General features: G+C 49.8%; 4 protein-coding genes across 4 annotated transcripts; 2 read left to right on the forward strand and 2 right to left on the reverse strand.

Moving 5' to 3' along the window:
• Window positions 1–4879: 4879 nt before the first annotated feature.
• GIQ15_01363 (uncharacterized protein) lies at window positions 4880–5950 on the forward strand (the record flags this gene model as incomplete). The annotated part of the gene is made up of 2 exons (XM_033548780.1): window positions 4880–5891; window positions 5940–5950. 2 exons carry the CDS (start codon window positions 4880–4882, stop codon window positions 5948–5950), a joined length of 1023 nt encoding a protein of 340 aa, XP_033409731.1.
• Window positions 5951–7052: 1102 nt separating this feature from the next.
• GIQ15_01364 (C2H2 transcription factor Crz1) lies at window positions 7053–9447 on the reverse strand (the record flags this gene model as incomplete). The annotated part of the gene is made up of 2 exons (XM_033548781.1): window positions 7053–8080; window positions 8145–9447. 2 exons carry the CDS (start codon window positions 9445–9447, stop codon window positions 7053–7055), a joined length of 2331 nt encoding a protein of 776 aa, XP_033409732.1.
• A 2765-nt stretch (window positions 9448–12212) lies between these two features.
• On the reverse strand, window positions 12213–16176 carry GIQ15_01365 (CAMKK protein kinase; the record flags this gene model as incomplete). Its single annotated transcript, XM_033548782.1, has 2 exons — window positions 12213–15264; window positions 15335–16176. 2 exons carry the CDS (start codon window positions 16174–16176, stop codon window positions 12213–12215), a joined length of 3894 nt encoding a protein of 1297 aa, XP_033409733.1.
• Window positions 16177–21658: 5482 nt separating this feature from the next.
• On the forward strand, window positions 21659–24589 carry GIQ15_01366 (uncharacterized protein; the record flags this gene model as incomplete). The annotated part of the gene is made up of 1 exon (XM_033548783.1): window positions 21659–24589. One exon carries the CDS (start codon window positions 21659–21661, stop codon window positions 24587–24589), a length of 2931 nt encoding a protein of 976 aa, XP_033409734.1.
• Window positions 24590–24869: the final 280 nt, after the last annotated feature.

Raw genomic sequence — 24869 nt, forward strand, 5'->3', positions numbered from 1 at the left:
GGTAAGCCGAATCCATGTCTCATAGTAGCTACCCGCCTGTCGAACGTTCTCTAGCTCTGCTTCCCGTTCTTCAATCTCAGCAACTACGTCCTCGCCTGTTGCCTTCTTTATCAAAGCTTTGAGTTTGGTCTTGAAGATCTGGAGTTCCGATTCGGTCTTGAAGGGTCGAGCACAGGTCCTGCATACTCTTTTGTCATTTGCAGCTTTAAGACACATGTCTAAATATTCACCCAAACCAGCGTACTGATCTGCGTCCTTCCTGACCATATCTAGCTCTGTTTGCTTTTGTTTGACAGTTTCTGGATATTCTGTTGGATCGTCTCCAATTACTTCGTTAATTTTCTCTGCAGCATTCTCGACGTCGGCCTCGTGTTGATGAAGGCTCTTCCGGGCGTTTTTTAGCTTAAATTCAAGGAGTTCGAGTTCCTTACTAGAGCCATCCCTTTCTCGCTCCGCGGCGGAAACCAGGGCAGAAGCATCCTTGAGGGCGTTCTGGTAGCTTTGTTCAATATTGCTTGGGGTCCATGATGGGTTTATTAATTTGGAAATTCGATCACCATGAGCACCAGACATCGTTTCAAGGCTGCGCTCTCGATCTTTGAGCTCTTTTTTCAGGTGGTCTAATCTAGCCAAATCACCGGCTTTTTTGGTCCCCTGGATCAGCTCGGCATTCAGCTTGGAAGATTCGTCTTCTAGTGACCGAATTTCTGCTTCCTTCTGTTGAAGCTCACTCTCCCAAGAGGCGTTCTTAGCCTTTTCTTTTTCTTTTTCCAAATTCTGCTCAGCTTCTTCGATCCTCGATTCAATCATGGCACGCTTCCCCTCATCGACATCAATTTCATCGATACGGCGCTGGATGGTAGTCGCTTCTTTATCGTTCAAGGATATTTGCTTCTTCGCCACGTTCTTAACTTCCTGGAGAGCTGACTTCCGCTGGCTAAGCTGGTTGAGGAGAGTTTGAGCATCCTTCAATTGAGTCTGGGCCTCCCTCTTGGCTTTGTCCAGTGCCTGGTGTCGCTCTTTGGACAATTTTTGCATCCGTTCCATGAAGTCGTTAATTTCCATCTCGTCCAATTCTCCATCAAAACCGCGAAAGTTGTTTTGGCGGGCAATATCTTTTATCAATTTTCCTCGCCTTTCCACCTGTCTGTCGAACTGAGCCTTGTCGTTTTCATTTTTACCACACTCGGTTTGTTTGCGTCCCAACTCGTGGCGATTGCGCTCGATAAGTCCCTTGAGGTCCATATATTTTTCTTTTAAGGAGACTTCTTGCTCTCTATACTCCGCCTGTCGTGACTCGAATTGCTCTAAGGTTGACTGAAGCCATTCGTCTGACTCATCCACTTCAACAAGATGTTGCTTTAGGTTGTTGATACTGGTCTGGATACTTTTTGCCTCAATCCGTTTGCCTTCCAGTGCACCCAATATCTCCGCGTAGCCTTCAGATTCTTTCCAGGCTTTATCCGCCAGTTCAGCGGCTCGTCTCATCTCCTTTGAAAGTTCATGGCTCTCTTCTCGTAGCGCTTCAATTTCTTCTTGTAGCTTCAATGATCGTTTTTCGGCCTAACGAATAGTTTATCAGCGACAAAAAAGAGAAAACTTAACTTTCTAAAGTAATACTCACGCGATCAGCTTTATCCTTGTCATCTCGGGCATGATTTTCCATAATTTTATACTTTGCGAGCTCCTCATTTTGTTTTTTTCGCAGGGCTTTGATATTGTCAATGGCCTTAGTATACTTCAATGCTTCAAATATTTCATCAAACTTCTTCTTCAATACGGACGGTTCGCTCATTGGCCATAAACTCTCATCTTGATGGCAAAAGATAACAGAGTCAAGAACTGCCTTAGATACGCCCAGATATTGAGGCATTATTTGATCCAACTCGGCTACTCGTGACGAAATTGCTGTTCTTTCGCCTTCTTTGATCATTAAAAGTTGTCCCTCGAGGGTTTTTTGCTGTCGTGTCAACTTTTTGACAGTAAGCTGGAGACTTCTTGTAACCACCATTTTGGCACCTGATGTAGCCTTGAAGGCCAGCTTAACCTGTGCAAACACCTCCTTCTCTCCGCATAGCTTTATAAATGTTCAGCTTCAATTCTTCTCCTTCCATCGTCACTGGGATCAGGGTATATCGCACCTTGGGGTCATGGATAAAGGCACCGCCTTTACTGTTTGGCGGGAGGTCTCCAGTGGTTGCATACTTGAGACATTCAATAATTGTCTATCGTCCGTTAGCCATCAACCACTCGTTTTCCGCCTCCCGTCACTTGGTTTAATACCGTCTTTCCGGAGCCATTGTATCCGACGATTAGAGTGAGAGGGGCATGGAATTGGATGGTTTCGCTGCGGGTATTGTCGAACGACCGAACCCTATGCAGAACAGTTAGTAAGGTTATATAGTCCAGTGCATCTTCGGTGATTACTTACCCAAGAATAGAAAGCTTGTCGATTTTCGCTATGACGTGTGTTAGCTTGGTAGATGGAATGCCTCCGTCTGTTTAGACATACACCTGTAAATAATCATGTTAGCAAGAAATCAACTATGCCTGAGGGAGGAAAGCAAACTTACATATTTGCTACCTTCTCCGATAGAAATAGTCTATGTGTCGAACTTCATATCCTGATTTAAAGAGAGAGTGAACAGGCAGCGTCCATCAACTTCACTTCACGATCTCAAGTCGCCAAAGCTAAACGCTCATTAAAAAGACGCGCGCGGCAGAGGCACGTGGTCACGTGTTTCTTATCCTTATCAGGCAGCAACAGCAGCTTTTTACATACAGAAAGTCCATAGATCTACTATATTGCGTTACAGGAGCGATGATGCACAATTTGGTATCAAAAGCCCGTTAAACTAAATTGGAATGACAGTACTCCATTCTTGAACTCCGTATACCTTTTTCATCGCTCGTTAACCGCAAGCGTAACGCCCAATATGGATAAGAAATGAATATAGAAATACATGATAAGTGGGACAAAAGGCTCAAGAAAAAGGAGTATAGATTCATTAATCATTGGTCATCGGTTTACTTCTCGGCGCTCTCTTTATCCTCTGCTTCATGCATCGGATGCTCGGCCATAGAATCCTTTGAAGAGCTATCGGCTGTCTGGTCTGCAGCAACCTTTTCACCGGTGTCCATAATGTCAATGTCGCCATCCGCATCGGCCTCTGCATCCCCATCTGGTTCCCCGGGGGCATCTTCGTCGATCGTTTTGTCAGTCGTAGTCTCTTGGGCAGTTGACACGGTGCCTCCAGACGACTCAGGTTGCGGGGAGGTTCGAGCAAGCGACATTGTAACACCCTTCCCATCCTGCAAGCCGAGATCCTGCACGCCCAAAACATCTGGACCACGAGCATGAGGAACTTCTTCCCCGTTTTCAGAATCTAATACATGGGGTGCATCATTTTCCACGCCGCCTACCGTAGCATGTGGCCCTTGGTTGATATCACTGTCGTGAATGTTTCTCTCCAGAGGGGCATTACTTCCCGAGTGGAAGAGGGTCTGGTTCGAGTTTGGCGAGCTTTCACTACGCGTTTGGCCTCCAAGCTCTTGCATAATATCATCATCATCCGAGGACGGCGTCGAGTTGTTTAACCAAGGGATAGGGGTTAGCAATGCGCCTCCAAGAGATTCATCACTTCCAAGGGAGTTATCATTGAGCATGAATCCGGTATTACCAGACCCATTGACGCCATTTGCCAATGATCCGTCAAGAATGCTATCTGGTAGTAGGGATACTGGAAGTGGGAATATATCTGCCCCACTCGAGACTGAAACGACTCTATCAACGGCTCGTATGTAGGCGGGCAGGGTCTTGTAGTTCTGTGTAGGGCGGAGGATAAGTTCAGCAAGACGCTGGATTGTATGGGGTGGCTTTTGAGAGAAGTAAGACCTCAATGTATTCTTAATCGACGACAGTTCGGCGGCCAGGGGCGGAGGCAAGCCATTGGAAAGCAGCTGGGAATTTTGAGAATCCGAAATGCGGTCGACGGAGGTGGAAGCTGGAGAGGAGAAGGATGGCACAGGTGGCCTTTGTGGCGACTGAATCTGAGACGGAGGAGCATTCTCTTTATTGCTATTCGGTAAGGATTCGTTGGTGGGATGTGATGTGAGGGGAAGGGTTTGGACGGTTTCAAAGGAGCCGAACACCGGTATCTGGGGTATCCGGAATTCATTATGGGCTATCTGTATAGGTGTCAATATCCCCGTTTAAAGCTATAAGAAGGCGTCATTCGTAGTCCATACCTGGTCTAATCGGTCGAGCAGCGGCTCGAGAAGTGCAGGCCATTTCTCGCTAATTAAACAACCCGTCAGCGGCCGGAGAAGAAATCGGTGATCTTCAAGTAAACTTACTATACCATCTGGCCATCTTTGGCGACGAGCTCTAGTATCTCTTCGTCTGCGTATAGTACGTTGTTAGTCTATGAGGAGCTTGACGGGCTTGCAACTGGCTATCGCATTGATGCTTGACCGCTGCCCCTATGCGCGGTCATCTCCACGGCGGCATTGCAGGTCTAATTCATTGCGATGGGTATAAAGCAGAGGAGCTCAACCTACCTAAAGACATGATGCTAACTAGAGATTTGATATCCGGACTTTGAACAGACAGCTTTTAATCGCTAGTCGCGGATCTCGTTCCATCAAAGCTGCATGGCCGGAAAAACGTTTCTTGATGCCCGAACAAAAGGGTGTGTTGGCAACCTTAAAATGCATAACTCCGTCCAGATGTCAATATCTACTTCATACTTCAAGCCACGGCGGAGTATTATATACGGAGGGGCTACACCATGCTCTGCACTTAGGGATATATACACGAACGGTTACAGCCGTGCTCCCTCGGCGCCAGATGAAGATTATCCTGGGTGTATGATCGATAATGTCGTTAAACGATGAAGCCTTCGACGATTCAGGGTCCATCCGGGCTGAAATTGACCCTCAGAGGGGCGAAGAGGTTGTCCGTTCTCTAGGTCGCGCAGAGGAACTTGACCTGGCATCACCCAAGGAATGGAGCCCGCCGCCGTGTTGGCCCGTTCGTGCAAGCATTCGACCTGAAGAGCCGTTGCATGCGCTCGTCGTCTATCATACCATAACCTCAATGTGCAAGGGCGATGTGCCCTGTTGGACGTATATATCACAGGGAATGGAACGAATTGGCCAGAAAGAACTAGTGTTTACGATCTCGCGGAATATTGAAAGCGAAAAGGAGCAAGACTTCCCTAACGATCCGCTACGCTGGATGGAGATCGTCTATTCCATGGCAAAAGGTGGCTGCCCTGTGGATGAATTTGAACGAACAGAATTCCAAGTGGCAGACTTCCTTGGTCGATCCGATGTAAGTTGGATTGTATACTGCCCTGCTTGCCCTATTCCGAACATTGAAGACTCGTTGCTTCCAGGAGATTATTTGCAAGCCATCCCTCTCCTCGTTGCAGAGGCTGAAGTGGCGGATAAATATGGCCTAATGAGAGTACTTGGGCATCTGGGTGCTTTGGAGAGATGGTTCCCCTGGCCGCCTTGGTTTGATCGGTACCGCAATCCTTGTATTACCGCCTCCCAGATGCAAGGCTCGATCAGGGACCAGATGCCTTTCCAGTACATCAAAGGGCTCAGCGCTGTGAAGAAAGGGTCCAAAATCATCCTCCGAGTTACCAAGCAGGCCGAGGCTCCCCTGGTGGAAGCATTGCTCAGGCACAGCCCTGACCGGGCTTTCCCGTTGGATTCTCTTCATCACATCAACTCGGATTCTGGCCTGCTGTGGGATAACCGAGATCCGCAACCAAGAGGGTATGCCGCAGGAAGCTCGAACGAATGCATGAACTTGAATTATTTCGCCTTCTGCCCCGGCCAGGACGAGGACGAGCTACTTTTAGTTGAGGATGGATATATGTGTAAGTCATCGAAACAATTCAATCCACCTACTACTACTCTTTGTCAAGCCGGGGACTAATCATGCCCTCCATTTTTAATTGCAAATTGCAGTTATGCTAGCAGATGAAACATGGCTCCGAATTCGCGGTTGCATTGAAAGCCTGAGGTCATGTCATATTTCACTGGGCTCTGACCTGCGGTTTTTGCTCCGGTTGGAGAAACCATCGGCGCCAGATTATGCTAGCTAAAGCACGATACTATATTTTTGCCCTCTACAGAGATACATACTTGTCACAAGAATGTACCTGCTCCACATCAACAAGAACCTTATCAGTACATGGTACTGAGTGAATAAATATCTAGGTAGATCTATGAGGCAATTGATAGATTTCGGGGTTTCAAATACCCTCATTACGCTCCTAATTTCTTCTAAGAGAGAATGAATTACGATTAGCGACTACGAACTCATAATATAACGCCAGCTACTAAACGGTTAACATGCACTGATATTTCTTGCTACATATATCCAGAAAACAAAAGTAAAGAAGGGTCAAAACCTCTATTGTGCTGCTATGCTGCATAATTGAGAAGGACGTCTCGTTAAACAAGGAGCTCATGAATTAAAATAGTCAGTCTATTTCCGTCGCCATCAAATGATCTGCGCCGATTCACAGTTGAAACTCCGAGAGTAAAGACTAAGTCCTCGTTAAAATAAAGCAACTAAAAATTTAGAAAATGAAACCATGGGAAGGAAGCTCAAATGGGAAAAAATCTGGGTAAAATGAGAAAAGCTGAAGCTGGTACTAGTTAAAACTAAGCATGAAAAAATTTCCAGTGGGCCATCCAAAGCCGGGTATGTAACTTGTCATGACTGTACTAGAAAACAAGACAAATGAAATTCATTAGGTGGCAGTGTGGAATAGAAGGGCCAATTTTTTTGTATATATTCAGATGTAAGAAAAGCCACCGCAAGAGGAGGAGGACATCAGGTAGTGAAAGGGGGTGATTGAGGAAAAGAATCGAAGGTAATAAAATGAAAGCCATCGCAATGGACAAAGGAAAAGTCGAACTGGTGTATTCAAAGATGAGGAAGATATGAACAGGAAATAGTAAAGTAGGGAAATCAGAATTTTGAACCCTTATTTTAATGGCGCCTGTTCGTCGTTAAAACCAATTGAATTTTATCTGATCCCATTATACTCATTAGCCCAACTTTGGTTTGATTGTGGCCAGCCACCTCCAGCAGCGCCAGGGTTAAGCGGATCGCCGCCCATCTGTTGCTGCTGTTGACCGGGAGAATGGTTTAGATATCCAGCATTGACGGAATCCTCTTCGTCACCAAAGCCGAACTCTCCGCCAGAACTTGCGTCAAAGCTACTTCGTCCTCCGATGTCGCTATTATCGTCCACCGGAGCAACCATTTGATCCCACTGCAAACCCTGCAGTGCAGGATATTGAGCCAGTAAAGCAGCTGGTAGTGTAAAGGAGCCTCCATGTCCGTCCATGCCCTGTACTGTTAACGGCTGGTTGGTTGGTTGTAAGTGACCCTGTGGTGTGCCCCCTTGTTGCTGCTGGTGTTGCTGCTGCTGATTGAGGTTGTCTCGCTCGATAGCTTCTTCGTCAAGAAGAGGTTTTATGCATACTCTACCGGCCTCCGAGCGGAAATGGCGGCCAAGGGCATCGGCGCGGGCGAAGCGTCGACCACATCCCCATTGACGACCGCTAGACATATCGCCACGGCAGACGAATCTTCTCTCGCCAGAATGTAAGCTTTCGTGGCGTCTCCGATCATGCTGGCGGGCAAAAGCTCTACCACAAATGGTACAGACAAATGGTCTTTCATCCGTGTGGGTTCGGAGATGGGAACGGAGGTTATATGCTCGTGTGAATTTCTTAGGGCAAAGTGTGCATTGGAATGTTGCGGGGTGTTTCTGTACTCTTTTCGGGTCTTGTGGGTTGGATCCAGGTCGCTGGGGGTTTGCGAGGTCTAGAATGTAGGTACGATTGTCAAGGGATGAGGTTGACTGGCGTCGATTCTTGCTCGCTGGCGAAGCTTCCCGTGAAGATGGTGTACTGAAAGCGCCACCAGAAACCCTGGATGGTGATAAGGAGCTGGTGTTGGAAGTAGCACCACCGAGAACAGAACCAAGCGAAGATGGTGACATTGGCCGTGACATATATGGATCCGATTTACTTCGTCCACGAGCACCTAAGTTCGAATGTTAGTCTACCAGCGGGGTAAGATGAAAAAAGCGACAATAGAACAAACATACGGCTGATTGGAGGGCTTAATGTATCCCCATCTGCATTTAATTTTGGAGCATCCACGGTCGATGTCCTTGAAGGCGGTGCGAATTCAACGTTAATCGAAGGAGGGGTCATCTGAGCTGCTTGTCCCATATCCCCTGGACCAGTTTGTGCTTGGAATCCGGGCATAGACGGAGCTGATGTGCTAGAATATGGATCCTGGGTAGAATTTTGAGGCATATGTTGAGCCAGAAGTAACGAATTGTCTGGGTCTAATTCTGCGTTATGCAGTTGTGGTGAAAGACGAGGAGAGATATAGGGACTATGTCCTGGACTATATCCTCGTTTCTGTTCACGCTCTGATATCGTAAAGGTCTCCATTCCGAATGCATTGTCGTACAGGCTCGGGTCAGTTTGAGGGGGAAGGTGAGGAGATGGATGAGCAGAAGGATGAGCAGAAGCATGGGTAGAGGCATCGAACGTGTCATGCTGCGGTAAGAATGGTGAGTGTGACACTGACGAGACATCTGAATGCTCTGATGGGGCACGTCGATGGCCCTGGAAGGAACTCTGCCCAAGTATCCCTTGCCAGTCAGACTGAACACCACCGCTAGTAATATAAGCTGCGCTGGCAGGGTCTAGAGAAGTATGCCGTGAGTGCTGGGGCGTGTAAAACGTTCCCGGACTCGAAGCGGCAGCCGGGGAGGCAGGGCGGTTAGGGGACGAAACCGTCTCCGGAGGAACTAAATGGGGAGAGGTTGGCATTTGCGGCGAGGACAGTGGATGGGCAAAGTTTGCCGGGTTGATAGTAGGCTGCTGGATAGTACCCATCATTGCGTTAGATGTATTGAATCCCGAGGTCTGGTCTTGATGTGTGAAGGTGCCGAACTCTTCGAAATTAAATCCTTGGTCCGAATTGTCAAAGTCTGGAAACGGCTGGGAGTCTCGACTGTCGTTCACGCCAGTACCGGGCTGTTCCAGCTGGTCGAGGAAACTGGTATCAAACGCTTGGGAGAAATCCTCTTGTTGGTTGAACGCACGCTCTGGCGCAGTCACATTGGTGGTGAATCCAAGTCCGTCCTGAGATGTAGCTGCCAGGTAAGGGGTTGTGAAGAGAAACTGCTCGTTGCTTGACGACGTAGTTGTTGGATAGGTGTTATTGTTGTTATTCCCCGAAAGTGATTGGTCGGCGTGTAGCTGGTTGTTGTTGGTAGGGTCGGTAAATTGGAGCGAATTGAGGTTATTTTGTACTTGGGTGAAGTGGGAGTTACTATTGCTTCTCGCCGCTGACGACGACCTGGCCCTCCCGTTCTGCGAAGGAGCCTCCATCATGGCACACAAATGCTTGTTTATGTTCTTGTTTCTTGAAGGGAGGTTTGCCAGAAATAGACTGGCCGGTGCAGGGGTCAAGCTTTAGAGCGCCCAGCTGGCAAAGGGGACGTCCCTACCCGCCGAGGCTGATCGCGGAGATAGAAGCGTTATTCAGCAAGATAGACGGTTTCTCAATGATGGCAGAGCTAATTCGACTGGTCTCCTGCTTTCGATGACGGCGTGGCGGAGTAATGGTGGTGTAGAGGCTGTGGCAGTGGTGAGGGATGGTGGTGGAGCTCTAACCATCGGCGTCAAAAAGGCGATCGAGACGAGCGCGAGACGTAATTCCACCGAATCTAGAGGACGCAAGCAGCTTATACGGGGTCAGCTCATGGCGACAGACGGTGCGCTTCAGCGTGCAACCCACATGAAGTTCAAGATCGTGATGCTAGATAAAAATATATATGAACTGGCGCCTGAAATTGATAACGTCCAGCGAAGCCCCACTAGGTCCCTTCGCGGTGTTGGGCGTCTCGGCGAGTGCAGCAAGCGGGCTTCCAGGTCAGAAGAGGGATCGAACTGACGAAGCGCGGCCCCGGGACAGAGCAGGATGTTTATGTCGAGGGCGAGTATCGAGCAGAGGAGGCAGAAGAAGCGCTGGTCGAAGGATGCAGCAGCGAACAACGAGAAAGGACAAGAGGATGGGGGTTGGACCTGCGGGCCTTGGCGGTCGCCCGCTAACTAAGGGGGACTAAGGCAGCGTGATGGGGGTTCGACTTGCTGCTCCAGGGGAATATCCGAGAGAAGCAGCACAGTGAAGGGCAAGGGGATTATTCCACCGTGACAACTGTGATCGTGGCTGACGGTTTCAAGTATTTAGACCCCCGGGCTCTCCCCTGAGAGCTCAAGCAAGGCACCCGTGGTAGGCACATTCAAGGTCCGGCTGCCATATGTGTATACCGCCTGTCTATCGAAGCTGAACTGAAAGCTAGAAACTGGAGCTGTATGTCTAATAGATCGACTATGCCCAGGGTAGATATCCTCCTCGCGCAGGCTGCCTTGCTGGCCCTGACGCAGGTTCGCATCCAACTAAAGCGTTCACCAAGCTTCCTCAGGGACAAGCTGCACGGATCGTAGAATCCGTACCCAAAATCCCAGTCCTCTGCATATGCGACCAGCTTTGCGCCCAAGCAGTACACCCCAAGCTGGACGTTGCCTTGGATCGGGCTGTGCGTGGACGGGACGAGGCTGAGAGAAAGACCGTCGCTTTGTATATGGTACCTGATTGGCGGCACTAATATGGCGACAGGGACATGTAACACGCCAGATTCCCGCCTAATATGATCCATGGAACGATGCTAGCTGGAGGCTTTATTTCTTTGAAAGACCGGTGTGCGAATAGGTAGAAGCCAAGAGACGAGAGAGCCGTTCATTCGATGGAGGATATGCATGCCTTGAAGGTGAAGCTGATATCGATCTAACCTGCTACCCTCCGGCAAATAGTAGGCCTGTCCATTTCAAGTCTTGAAGTCCGTTATGCATGTACTGCCCCAAGTTCGCCCCCCGTTGTTCAAGGTCAAACGTCTGGTGTCTAGTGGGAACATCAGACTCCATAAAAGACGCTTTCTGGAAGCCATGTAAGGCAGAATTATTTATAGTAGCGGTGATTCTGCCTTATATTGATTGATTGACGTATCTGTTAACTATTGAAACGGCCGACTCTGGGGTGTTCCGGGGTTGTGTATGAGCGCTGCACGGGCTGCGCCACAACCAGGGATGAAGCACAAGATCGCTTTCCAAGCGTGGAACGGTGGAAGATGGGGGCCGCGAGAGGCCTTCGAGAAGCTGTAGAAGGGGTGCTATTTATATACCCGTTGGAAAGTGGGAGGCGAACTTGTCGAGGGAGCTCAGATGTTGTCAAAGGGTCCAATATTACTCCAATATCATCGCCAACCACGACCGTACACCGATGACCTAACACTGATGCAGCCTGAATCACGATCAATGCGAGATGCAACATAGAACTTTTCAACCCAATCCAAATGTATTATAGTATTATACACAGTTCAAAATTACAAAAGATAAGTAAAACCGCTGTCGCTGCCGGAAGAAATATGTGCAGACACCGGTTTTTTTTTCGGATTCCACATAAACATCAAGAAACGGCTTCAAAGCGTCGGGAAGAAAGGTCTCCTTTCTTCCCCATATATTAATTGATCCGTCGGTATACGCGTTCCCTTCCCTTCCCTTCCCTTCCCTTCCTTTCCTTTCCAAACCAAAAAATATAGGTAATAGAAATATAACCGTGCCAGATCCCCAAAAGTTAAGAAATATCAACAATGAAACAAAAGTATAAGGGGATATCTGTCTGCGAAAAAGAAAAGGGAGGGTAAAAAAGGCAAAGAGCAGAGGTATGCTATCCAAATTTTACAGCAAAGGGTGAGGAAAAAAAGGAATAGAGACAAAACTCCACGATGCCCATGCAGGATATGACGAACCGTGAAATAAAATATAGAGGTACGTGGGAATATATCGTATAATAGCCATGATATGATGCAGGGAAATAAATATAGAAATAGGAGGTATGGACATTTATAAGCAATGTGGGTGGAAGGGTGGTAGCGTTGCGCGTGTGTTGTGTGGCGTAGTGCTGTGGTGTGTGGTGTGGTGTTGATTATATATGTATGCAATGCACACATTTCGTCATTATGTCATTTCGTTATCTCGCGTATTCGATCAACGGAAGCTTCAAAGCTGAGTTTCATTTGTCATTCATCCAGGTATCATGCAGTAGACTTGCGTCTGCCGAACGTAATGCCCTCGTCACTAGAGTCGTCGTCCTCATCCTCGTCATCACCGTGATATCTTTGGTCATCATCATTAGTCGCCACGACGATAGGAGCAGGAGCTCGCGCTTTATCGCCGGTAACTGTCCTCGTCGTAGAATCATCCGTAACAGTATCGCCCGTTCGAAGCATAGGGTGGACGTCCGGACATGTACATGTGCCGGGGGCCTTCCCATTCCTCTTCTCATATTCACGATTCACGAGATACGTACTGAAGCCATCCGCGGATAGCGAGGAGGCGCCAGATACGACGGATGGGATGCTAGGGTGTGATGCGCAATGAGACATCTCGCTATTATAATCATCCATCGACGACGAGGACATGGTGATTGCTGACGGAGGGGAGGTGATTGGTCTTGCAATCGGCTGGCACTTGAACGGGTCATCGTCATAGCTCTCTGGCTCCAGAGTATTGAGATAATGCTCTGGGGAGGCGTGGATTCGGTAGTCGTCTTTGTCTACATTGACGATCGTTGCGTTGTCATGACCTAGATGGGGTGTTGACTCGGGGTTACGGAAAAGAAAATCGCGATGGAAAGGGGCAGGCGGCGGTCCGGCTATATTTGCGTCTTGTCGAAGCTGGTGAGACTTGCTCCGCCTGTGAATGGTGAACTTTGGAGGCGATGCGTGAGGGGTTGGCGAGGTAGATTTATGAGCGAGGTCGGGCGGATTGACTAGTCCGGTAGCCGATGCAGAGGATACAGCGACGCTGGGCGTTGAATGGCAATCCCCATCAAAGGAGACATGGTCTGACGATGGGGTGCTATCATGGCGTTTATCCCGAAGCTGTAAACTCTTGACGAGCCTGTTCCTAGCTCCTCCGAATATACTCATCCCGCCAGTCGATGAATTAAAAGACTCGCTTCTAATCGCTGCAGCAGGGGTATCATTACGGAGTGACATTTCCAGGTTTGTTGGGCGGATAGTCTTTATCGAGCCGGCGCTGGAGAGCGTGGAGATGGTGCGTCCAGGTAAGTCGGGACGAGGTTCCTGGGTAGGAGAGCAGTTTACAGAAGTCGGTGCAGTTCTTGACGTAGCTACACGGCCAAAGTAATCCGGGTGCTTTATATCATCTAGGTCGGGACTAACCACCAAGCTTTGTGATAGCGGATGTTCGCCTTCCCGGTTTGCTTTGGGGGTTCGAGTAATCTCTTCATCGCCTCGTAAGCTAGTCCTTCTCAGCTCTCGGATGATATCCTTGCCAATCGTCAAGCTGCTGCTCGATGAGACAGACTGTGCGGTATCGATGGAAGCGGCAGAGCTAGGCGCACGCCTGCGACCAAATATCGTACCGCTCCATTTGACGACGTTGGATCGTACCCGTTCGATGAACGGCATCTTAGTGACGGCACGAATAACATCGTCGTTGGAAACCTCAATTCGCTTGCCCTTGCTCTGGTATCCAGGATCGGTGTCTTCGATCCAAGCCTTTGGTTCTGGAATATCTCTGACAATCCATGGATGATGCTTGATCTCCTTCAGGGTAATCCGTTTCGTCGGGTCCTTGATTAGCAGACGAAAGAGAAGATCGTGCAACTCCTCGTCGACGACTTCATAGGCAAGTTCGCCTTCGGCGCGCTTATCACTACTCAAAGACGGTGACCTTTGAGTGTGTGAGTGGCCAGATACCGGATCGTCAGCCACCACCGCCTTTAATCTCTTGCTGGGGATGAAGACGTCGTGCCTGACAATGTTTTGGAACAGGCTAAACTCGTCATCAGCGACGAAGGGTAGCCTGCCATAGATCATCCCATAGAGAGTCACGCCGAGCGCCCAGACGTCGATTGCACCTGTGATCTTTGGGTCCTTGCCTACGGTGGATTCGCATTCGGCTCCTGTATAGCAGAGCTCTGGGGCATAGAAAGCCGGCGTCCCGACGGTCTTGGATAACTCTCGGGCGTCATCTAATTCCGTGGCATCGGTTTCGGTGACTTGCTCTTCATCCTCGTCTCTGATGGGACGTCCAAGGTATGATACTCCAAAGTCGGATATCTTGACTCGATGGTTACCTGTAACGAGCAAGTTGGCAGGCTTGATATCTCGATGGATGATACCTTGATAATGTAGGTACTCAAGCCCCAGGACAGCGTCCCGGAAGGCAGTGCGGGCTTCACTAAGGGTTAGGCAGGGCACGTAACCCATATCATCGTCATCGGACAGCCAGTCTGATTCAGTTTGGAAGGCCAGATGGCTAGACGCATTGCTGTACCGACGGGCGAACATTGGGTCCGAAGCGTATCCGTTGTACAAACTGCTGTCGCCGGTTTTACCGGCGATCTCTCGCATCCGCCTGTCAAACTCACCTGTGGAGATGAGCGAGTGTTGGGGAGATATCTGAAACTCAGGGGTATCTTGCGAATGCGCCGACGAGGCCGTGGGGAACTTGAAGATCGGTGGGTATTCGGGATCAAGCTCGTTGTCCGATTCCCCGCCATGCTCCAAGCTCCAGCCCGAAATGCCGATGTTCTGCATGCCTTTGGCCTTTTGGCGTTGACGCAGAGCTTCTATATGCCGTCGACGCAATTGAGTATTATGGACAAACTGGTGACTATTCTCGACGAAAGAAAGAGAATCGGGAATACCTCGTTTTTCACGGTCAAGTCTCTGTTTATCAACCAAAACGATCTCTTTCAGCCCTTTCTTTCGCCATGATATCTCGCCGTTCTCGATGTATTCCAAGACGATGTAAACTTTTTGCTGGTTCGGGTCATCGATGACTTCGAGCAGGCTTACGACGTTGGGGTGGCGTGCTTTCTTGAGGATAGCGACCTCTTTCTTGACTTTGTCTTCGGGGTTTCCTAGTTTGCCGAGACGACGACGCTTGGAGTATCGTTGCACAATCTTGATGGCGACGGACTGGCCAGTCTTCAGGTGGCGACCTAGTTTGACTTTACCGTGCTCACCGCGCCCAAGCTCCTCGAGAATCTCATACTCGTTTATTAATTTATTTCCGGTGAGTTCGTGGCGATCCACTTCAACGGTATGAGTTCTAAAATTTCGACGTAAGTTAGTATATCATGGGGCCGTTGAGTCGGTTAAAGGAAAAAAAGCAGACATACTCTTTTGGTTCCTGCATATGTGTCCGGTGCAAGTGTACACCAGGGTGTCCATCCTCGGACCCGATGGAAGGGGATGTGCGTGGTGTCCGTGTAGAGAAGAGTCCGGGGCTAGATATGGGTGTGTTGCCGGCGGTGCGTGAGTTTGGTGATGCATTCTGTTCCCGCACCCAGGGAGTGACTTGTTGTGGGAAAGCGAAATCGGAGTGTGAAGGATAGGAGCTCCGAGTGCGCAGGGTCGGTGATCTGTAGGGAGTAGGGTGTATCTGCTGCTGCAGCATGGCATACGATTGGTTTGGGTAGACGGGGAGGTCGTGAGATGGACCGCGAATTGTGGCACGGGGAGCGACCATGGGTATTTCGGTCAGCGGGCTCAAGGGAGGGACGTTGCTGGTCTCGGCGGATTGCTTGGGAGTGATTGCAGACTGTGCGAAGGGGTCCGAAGCTGAGATTGAGCTTGATATCGAGCTTTGGTGAGTGCCTGCCTCACCGCTAGCCGGATCAACTAGCGAAGGTAGAGAGCTTGAGGATGTGTTAGTCGAGGAGTCACGAGAAGTGTTGGACGAGTGTGGGCGGTACGGGAAGAGGTGAAACTTCTGAGCAAAGCTTCGACGTTCCTCCGGCCGACTGTCGTTGGGGATACTCTTCTGGCGAGTCAGAGTATTAGAGGTCTGTCTCGATAGAAGGCCCGTCGACATCCAGGAAAGCCTCGACGACTCCCCTTCGGCGGCCTCACACGCAGCATCCTGGTCCGGTTTTTCGTTTCTCGAGTGTCTCGTCGACCGTGTCCTCCGTGGCCGTCCTCGATCGTCTCCCTCCTCGGCCGGTTTCCTGTGGTTGTCCATCTTCAGGGGTACTCGGCAATCCCCCCACGTTCACCAACGGCAAACCAAAAAATAAAAAGATTGTAGAAAAACGAGTATCGACAGGAAAAAAAGAATAAACGAGAATGAAGAGGTGAGTCTTTCGACATGCACCGTTAAGCCTTGTTTACCAGGAGTGGAAGGAGATATTCCGTAGCCCGCATCTCTGGGATTGTGCGATGTCGGCGAAACAACGACGGCTTTAGTTGAAGGACAGAGAAACGGTCGCCATTGCCTCCACTCCCCAAAGAAAGAAAAGAAGAACAAGAAGAAGGAGAAGAAGAAAAGAGAATGAGAAGCAGGAATGTGTTCTCTCCCCCTCCTCGCGAGTTCGTTGGTTCGGACGGAAGAAGCGGTTGATCGAGGGTAGTATATAAGGGCAGGCGGCGGCGGTCTCGCCAATGAAGGAGACGGCAGACGAGAGCCGGGTTTCGATGCTATCTGGCGACGACCGTCGTTATTCGTTATTCGCTATTCGTTGGGCGTGCAGCCGTGCAGCCGTGCAGGGTGTTGTAGCACACGATCAAGCCCGAGTGGTGGAGTGGTGGACTTGGATGGGACGCCGGCCGTGTATATATCTGGGATGGCGAATCGAGAAAAAGGAAAGGGAGGGCAGGCTGGCTGTCGACGGGAGACAGATGCGCTGGCCGCAGGGGGGAATTGAGGCTGGCGAGAGAGCGATCGAAGAAACTGTCTGTCGGCCGGTCGATGGCGAAGGGGGATGGAAAGGGAAGATGAGGATGTTGAGGATGTTGAGGATAGCAGCAAGAAGGGACAAAAAGAGAAGAAAGAAGGCGTAAATAACAGCCAACGCTTATTACTTTATTACATACCAAAAAGAGGGTGGAAGAGGAGGGGACAAGTGGCGGGCTAGCCTGTTCGGGGTTAGTGGGCGTTCTGTGTATGGTCATTACGGGTACTTACGATACATGATACGCTCTTGGTATAGATGTTACATTACATACATAGATGATGTAGATGAGGATGTAGATGTAGTGTATAGATGTAGTGTATAGATGTAGAGATAGAGATGATAGATGAAGATGAAGATGAAGGTGTAGTAGATGAAGATGATGTAGATGAAGATGAAGATGAAGATGAAGATGAAGATGAAGGTGTAGAGATAGATGTGGTAGATGAAGATACAGTGGTAGATAGTAGATGTAGTAGGTGTAGATACAGTGGAAGATGCAGTAGATGTGGTATAGTGGTATAGTGGTAGAGTAGATGTGGGTGTAGATATTGAGCATCTACTCCGTACTAGATGCACGATCGCCGTCTCGCCGTGCTACGAGAGACGGCTGCTCGCCTGGATCGCAACCCCGGCTCGCCTCGAAGCCATCACCCGCTACCAGATCCAGATATCTATCCAAGCTACGGCCCGCGCATGCCTGTGCCCATCGTGCTATTTATACTCCCGTACTCGACTGCTGGCCAGTATGTTTTCACGTTACGAACCAAGTCGGAGCAAGGATGAGGCTTGCACGGCGCTAAAGTTAATGCTTTGATGGTGGCATGGACGAGCTAAAGGGACTTGATATTGGAGACAAACCTTCGCTAGTCCCCACGCTAGCGCCAGTTACAGGATGTCGAGGGAGAGTAGAGAGTAGAGTAGATGGAGTGATGGCTTCGAGATGATATACTTAGGTGCGGGAGATACGCCATCAGCAGGAGTTCGTCCTCCGTTACAGCAGCAGCAGCAGAACTACCATCGATCCTTGTATGGAAATCAAAGAGAACCAAAACTCAGATTGAATCCCCGGTTTCTGCTACGGCACGGCGGGATGTTAGCGCCTGGCCGGGAGATATGTGCGTCCTCCTCCAACAGTCTCTTGTATACGCATCTCCATCTCCGTCTCCCTTGCAGGCATAAAAGGTTGACAGGGGATGCGGTTCCGTATCGAGCGCCGTGCAGCACACTACGTATCCTACATCTTCCTCGCCTTGTACGTACGGGAGACCTGCGCATCAGCGAGAACGAAGCCTGGCGTTCGAGACAGTCATTATGTCTACATCCGGCCAATCGCACGACGCAGCCAACTATTCAGGAAGACGCACAGAAGTACAGGAAGACAGGAAGAAGAGGAAGACGGCCGAGTCCACGGTGGGTCTCATCCTCGGGGCCCAAGCACCTTTTTTTCTGGCATCGCGATATCTTACTGGAAGCGAGGACGACGATGTAAATACAGAGAGGGAAAAAAGAAAGGGGGCAAAGGAGAGGGACCGTTGATGGGACCACGTCTCCGGCAGGGTAGGAGGGAGCATGAACTTGAAACAAGCCTCCCGCAAGGAAAAGCAGAGCTGATATTATAATGCTCTGTGATATAGCTTCAGTCGTGGACAGGACATTACTAATTTCCTACTGTCATGGCCATCGTCGACGGTGCAAGTATGCAGGCATCGTCAAGGATAGGAACCTTCCATCATATACACGCCGATCTGGGGCCGTTCAGCGATAAGTTATGTCTTATCATAGCGATATCGTTAAGTCGACCCATATATCAAACCTTTCACTCCCGCTTTCTAGAAATGCTAGCTGGACAACGTCTCTCGGCCGCAGCCCATACACACAACCAAGACGCTGCTTTTCTGACCTGACCCTACCATGGACCGGACGATGCATGGTGATACTCGGGAGATCTCCGTCTCCAAGTACTTCGCACCAAGCTTGGCCAGGCCGTAACGCCATCCATCATCCCTTGCAAAAAGCATCGTTGATGTCTGAGCTTTGGCCCTTCTTTTTGCTCCTCGTCTCCGTACGCTCTCCATACATCGTACGTAAGGTTACTTAGCTTGCTGATTACCGTCGATACGTGTGGGTGTTTATATTTTCTTTTTTGGCGGTTCAGCCGCCACAATTAGAATTCCTTTTTTTGGGTTGTTCAGAAGAGGGACTTGGGTCATGGTGTTATTCAACAGATCCCGGTATCTTGGTCTTCTGGTTGGTACATCCGTTGCCCGTTGCTCGTCATAGGTCACCAACGGCCGAAGGCTGCAGCAATCGCAGAGGCAGTACTGCATTCAGCGCAGCACGGAGAGGGTTCCTGCTATCACCAGGCAAGGCAGGACTATGCCCGTCCAACCCCGTAAATATATAGTGGAATAGCGTTCCGAGGAGCATGTCCGTACGACCAACCTTGGGCACAACTGAGCTGTTTGTTAGCGGACCTCATCGCCGTAGATCCGCTTCACCCGTCACTATCACTGTCAGCATTCACTATTCACCTGGGCGAAAGGACATACCACTCGACTTCTTACCTTACCGCTGATTCTAAAGACCTATAGAGATAGTTGATGCCCAGCTCTCGTCAAAGCTAAACCCACATCTGTCATACAAGTACTCCATACTACGGAGTATGTGGTACATAACTGGGCAGCGGATGGTGGATAACCTTCCCCCGATCTCCTTAACATTAATAATTCCAAAAAGTTGGTTTTGGATAATTCCTCCGAAGACTCGAGGCTCTATTCCGCTCATCGTTCCATTCCGAGTCTTATCGTTTTAGCGCCTCGCTTCTAACGCTGGTGCAGGATGCCCTCCGCGGAAGCATAGGTCGGATAGCTACGGTGGAATACGTGATGTTGCAGTCGCGTATACATATAAAGTACTTCCCCCGAAGCCGTAGCTCTCACATGGCGATCGACCTCTGCTTTGTCCCCCAAAGCCCAGGGCACATACCAAAGGAAAAAGGAATAGACCACTCTCGACCTGGTATCGTGTTTTCCGAGGTAAGGATCGAGAATATCATATTTAAGCTTCTCGATTTGCCTCTCGTCGCATGACTTTAGAGCTCCAAGGATAGGCCCTTGAACTTCGGGGGGGGCGTCTGTCATCCACCAGTCAGCTTTCCAGAAGCCGATGTCTGTTCAGGTCCTGATCGAAATTTCCTGGAACCGTCAGAACATTCGAGGCGATAGGTGCGCATGGAGCTCGTCATATGGCCCCTATCATCGCCAGCCTTATGGGTAGGTTTCGAAGGGGGGAATGGGGTGATGGTGGTGGTGGCAGCATTGTCGTCATTCCGTCACGAGTTGGAGTTCAATGAAGTTGATATTTCACCTATCCCGGTTCAGCCATCGTCGTATGCGCCTTGCCCTTGCATGAGCATTGCCGCAGCGATATGCAAGGCGTGTGGGCGTGTGTGCGCGGCACGGGAAGCCCATCATTCCTCCTTCTCGCCCCCTCTCCTGCGCTGCGGAAACGGACGGGAAGCACCAGCCAGCAGGATTTGATAATTTAAATGCCCCCAGGCGGACGACCGGAATGGCGGACCATGGTTGCCACAGCCACCGATATACGTATTCCGTTTGTGGTTAAAGCGACTACAACGCTGGCGTCGTTTTCTTTTGTTTTGCTATCTAGTGACCTGCCTCTTTCACTGTGTTCACCTGCTCTCCTGTTGTGCAATCAAGAACCAAAAAGCATCCGTTCACCCTTGTATCATATATCATACCTTGAGGGAAACCGGCAGTGATGGTCGTGATGGTCGTGATGACCGTGATAGCCTTGGGTGGTAGTAGCGTCTATCTCGAACGGTGGTGGTGTGGTCGTCTACTTTCTGGTGATTGATTTCGATGACGACATTGGACCATGATACGTAAGACACCAACAGCCAGCTGTGTGGAATCGCAGATAGGACACCGAGTAGCCAACCTTCTTCCCTGAAGAACTCGGGCGTGACTTGACGGCCCTGGGCCAGGAGGGTGTGCGAGCTGCGCGCGGGCTTTCCACTAGCAGCAGTCCGGCGACGCAAAGTTAATTAATTTGTTCCTTGTTCGCCGTGATGGTGTGAAGCAGGTAGATCATGGATCATGAAAGCAAAAAAGAAGAAGTAAAAAAAAAAAAAACTTCTTCGCTCTCTGATATATCGAAATCAAGAGACCAAAAACATGTGCCCGGATATATATTGATGCGGCCCGAAATCAGGTGACTAGATGCCTCGGCTGTTGCCCGGCAACCACCAACTTTCTTCCTCGTTGTTGACATCTAAACAGTCAAAAGGGCCAAAAGAAACGACTCGGCTGCGCTTTGCTAGTAACACTGCATCCCGGCGTTGCTGAAGCGATAGAGTGGGAACTGCAGGATTTCCGTCAGTCATCTGGTGATGTTTGGACCGCTCAGAGGCCATTCCTGGTTCTAGAGCTAGAGGGGTCAACGGCCGTTTTGATATACGAATAAACCCCACAGTGTTTATATTTTGCTTTATCATTATCCCTCCCCTCCTCCCCTGGTTTGGACTCTCAAGTTCAGCAAAGATATTGGAAATTGCCAGGGACACTGCTTTGTTTATGCTGTTGGGCCGTTTGTTGTTATCATGTCGTGAGCCGTCGAGTCTTGACCAGAACATACGTACCGAACTGGCCGCCGCATCATTGTCTGGCTAGGCGATGGGAGGTTGACTAGTCCACGTTTCATTGTTGACAACAGGCCTAGGGGATCGGCCTTTTCAGTCGCAGACTCAGCATGTTCAAAACGTTCACTGCCAGCACTCTCATTGCGCTGGCAGCTGCAGACCTACCATATAACCCTTCGGCCTTGTGGGTGTCGACGACCTCTGGAAAACATGCAGTTGCCTATTTCCTATCACCTGCGTCCAACGAGGTCAAGTTCCAGTTTACAAACCTCACCAAATCATTCGATGCCGCCTCTCCGTCCTTCTCGAGCATCTCATCGCCTCCTCTCTCCTCGAACAACGTCAAAGCTATCGTTCCTATAGCCGATCCAGATGGAGTCCCTACCATATATGCCGGAGACTGTCAATCTAGCAACGCCGAAGTATGGCGATTTGAAGGGAAGACAAACGATGGCCCAGTTGCGGATAGGACATGGTCCAAATCCACCATTCAGCCGAAGAAAAACAGCGGAAACATGTCGTGGAAGGGCCCCAACTATCTGGCTGCGGGGGTTGGATTCTCGAGCCCGGATAGCGATTCAGCTCCTGACATCTACTTCTTTGCTGGGATGTGTCCAACCGCCGATGCAGGCCCGGAATCCTGGGTATCGGACGCTGAGTACTCCAGAAATATGACCTATCTCCAAACCAGCATGTCTCCGCCTAGTCCAGACTACAATATCGATGTGTTATCAATCAGATCCCCGCCTGTTGCCGAAGCAGGGTTCAGCATGACACCCCTTGTACCGGCATATTCGAATTCGTCCACAGGCGCCATGTTGCGTCACCAAAGCTTCGTACTTGCTGGCGGCCACACCCAAACTGCTTTTGTCAACATGTCGCAGATAGCATTGTTTTCACTTCCCGAGGAAAGCTGGAGCTATGTCACGGTAAACCAGGCACTTAGCGAGTCGTCACAAGCACGCCTGCCGGATGGTATCTCTGGAATTGAGCCTCGATCTGGCCATACTGCAGTCCTGACGCCCGATGGCAGCAAAATAATTATATTCGGAGGGTGGGTTGGGGATACTTCGGTGCCTGCACAACCTCAGCTCGCTGTTCTTGAGATTGGTGAGGATTATGGAGGCTCCGGTGACTGGACCTGGGAAATTCCAAAATCTTCGCCAGACGGACTGCCAGCGAATACCGGAATATTCGGTCATGGGGCTGCCATGCTTCCTGGAGGTTTAATGCTCGTGATGGGCGGATACAAAATACCCCAAAGGTCGTCCAAGAGGGCCAGCAATGAATTCATGATCAATGACCGGGCTTTCCTTTTCAACACCAGTTCCGGAACCTGGGCCACATCATATGCTGCCCCGTCGAACATTTCTGATTCAAACGACTATCATCGAGGTCCACTATCTACAACACTGCAGAAGGTAGGCCTAGGGGTCGGCCTTGGAATCGGGGTACCTGTTGCCGCCTTGGCCATGTTAGCCTGCTTCATTCTCCGCAATCGACGTTCTCGCGAGCATCGTAAAAACCGTGAGCAAACGCTCCGTAGTCTTGCACTGGGCGCCGAAAGGCCACATTTCGAGGTACCAGATCTCGACCTCGATGCAAACCAACCAATGATGCAAGTAGATCCTGCCCAGCGCTATGGGTTTGGTGGATATCAGGATCCTCACAGTCCCCCGTCCGGACCCCTGGCTGCTGAACGAACAGGCCTGCTGTTGGACAATCCAAGCCCGACTAGAGGCTTACGAGCGAGTGTACGTTCCCGAGGATACCAACCAACCCTTTTTCAGGACGATCCAAGACGAAACATTAAATTCTCCCAAATTCAGCCTATCGACGAGGGCGAGGAGTACGACGTCAGACAGTCGCTACCAGACGGAGATGTTGCTGGGTGTAGAGATAGCAAGATTTCTAATTCCTCAGATCCTTTCAAAGACCCTCCTTCTCCGTCAAAAGTCTGTTTCCCTTCACTTGTGCCACAAGATCGGTCTGGATCGCATGTCAGCGATGAGAATGTACACAATTGGGTACACACATTGAGTGGAGAGAAGCTCGAGAAGCCTCCCAGCATCACGTCAGACAAACAAGATCGTACTCTCTCGAACCTATCGGGCACGTCAGGGACTTCTTCTTCCTCTAATCGCACAAATCCAAGATTGCTCGACCGTTCTATTTCCCAGAGATCAAACTTCGGCAACCCCTCGAACTTCAGCCCTGAGAGAGGATATACTGCTGATTCCGATAGAGCGGCTCACAGCCGAATTGTTTTATCGGGAAGGCCTTCCTCCCAGCTTTCTTTCGCACATTTGCAGGCCGAAGGCTCATCGCTACTTGGAACAAACCCTTCTTGGATGCCACAACAGGACCCGAATGCACCTGCAGAGCAACGGCCGGGATCAGTTACTTTAGAATTGGCAGGGACCATTCGGCGAGTTTTGGGCTCGTTGAGGCGATCAGAAAATTCCGATGCTAATAAAGCAGCCAATCAGACAGAATCTCGCGCGACAAATCAACGAAGTTCAAGTACAAGCCCGACCAAAAGTTTCTACAGTCTACCTGAAGACGAGGAAAACCAGGTCAATCTAGAAGGCGCACAAGGAGTTACACAACGTCCGCGTCGGGCAGTTAGTACAAGCTCGTCCGCCCTTAGGTGCAAACAAGGAGCCAAAGATTGGAACGCACAGCGTAAATCAGGCGATAGTACATTCTTACGGCAGGGCAGAGCTCGATATGAGTCGCCATCCCATGAGGCCGGAAGTGTGGTTGGTGGTGCAAGTTTCAGAAGCAGTGAGGATGATTATGATTACGATGACGAAGATTGGGATGTCGAGGCTGCTGCTGAGGGCAGAGTGGTGCAGGTTACATTTACTGTGCCCAAGGAGAGATTGAGAGTCGTCAACGCCGGTGCTGGAGATACCATTGATGACGATGATGAACGTGATGACAACGATAAAAAGCTGAAACGGAAGGATGTCGACACCAATGATGATTATGATACCAAAGATAACGCGAAGGCTCAATCCCAAATTCCGAATCTATGAAATCTATTGACGTGTTTACAGATGGTGCTGATGGTAGCAGTAAGGCACCACCGCAACCATAGGTGAGTAGAGATCTTGGAAACTATGGTCTCATTTTTTGTTTTCTTTCTGTCTTCTTTTTGCTTAAATATTTTTGCAAGATACCGGGGCCGTTATTTCAACGCCCACAGAATGTGTTTATCAATCAATTTTTGGGTAGGATGGGAACTTGATATCGACCAGGCGAACATACAGGCTATACACAGGGGCCTTGTTTTTGTGCATCATCATTATGAGCGCC

The sequence above is a fragment of the Arthroderma uncinatum genome, assembly GCF_011692745.1.
Source record: "Arthroderma uncinatum strain CBS 119779 chromosome Unknown scaffold1, whole genome shotgun sequence".
In the NCBI taxonomy this organism is placed as follows: domain Eukaryota; kingdom Fungi; phylum Ascomycota; class Eurotiomycetes; order Onygenales; family Arthrodermataceae; genus Arthroderma; species Arthroderma uncinatum.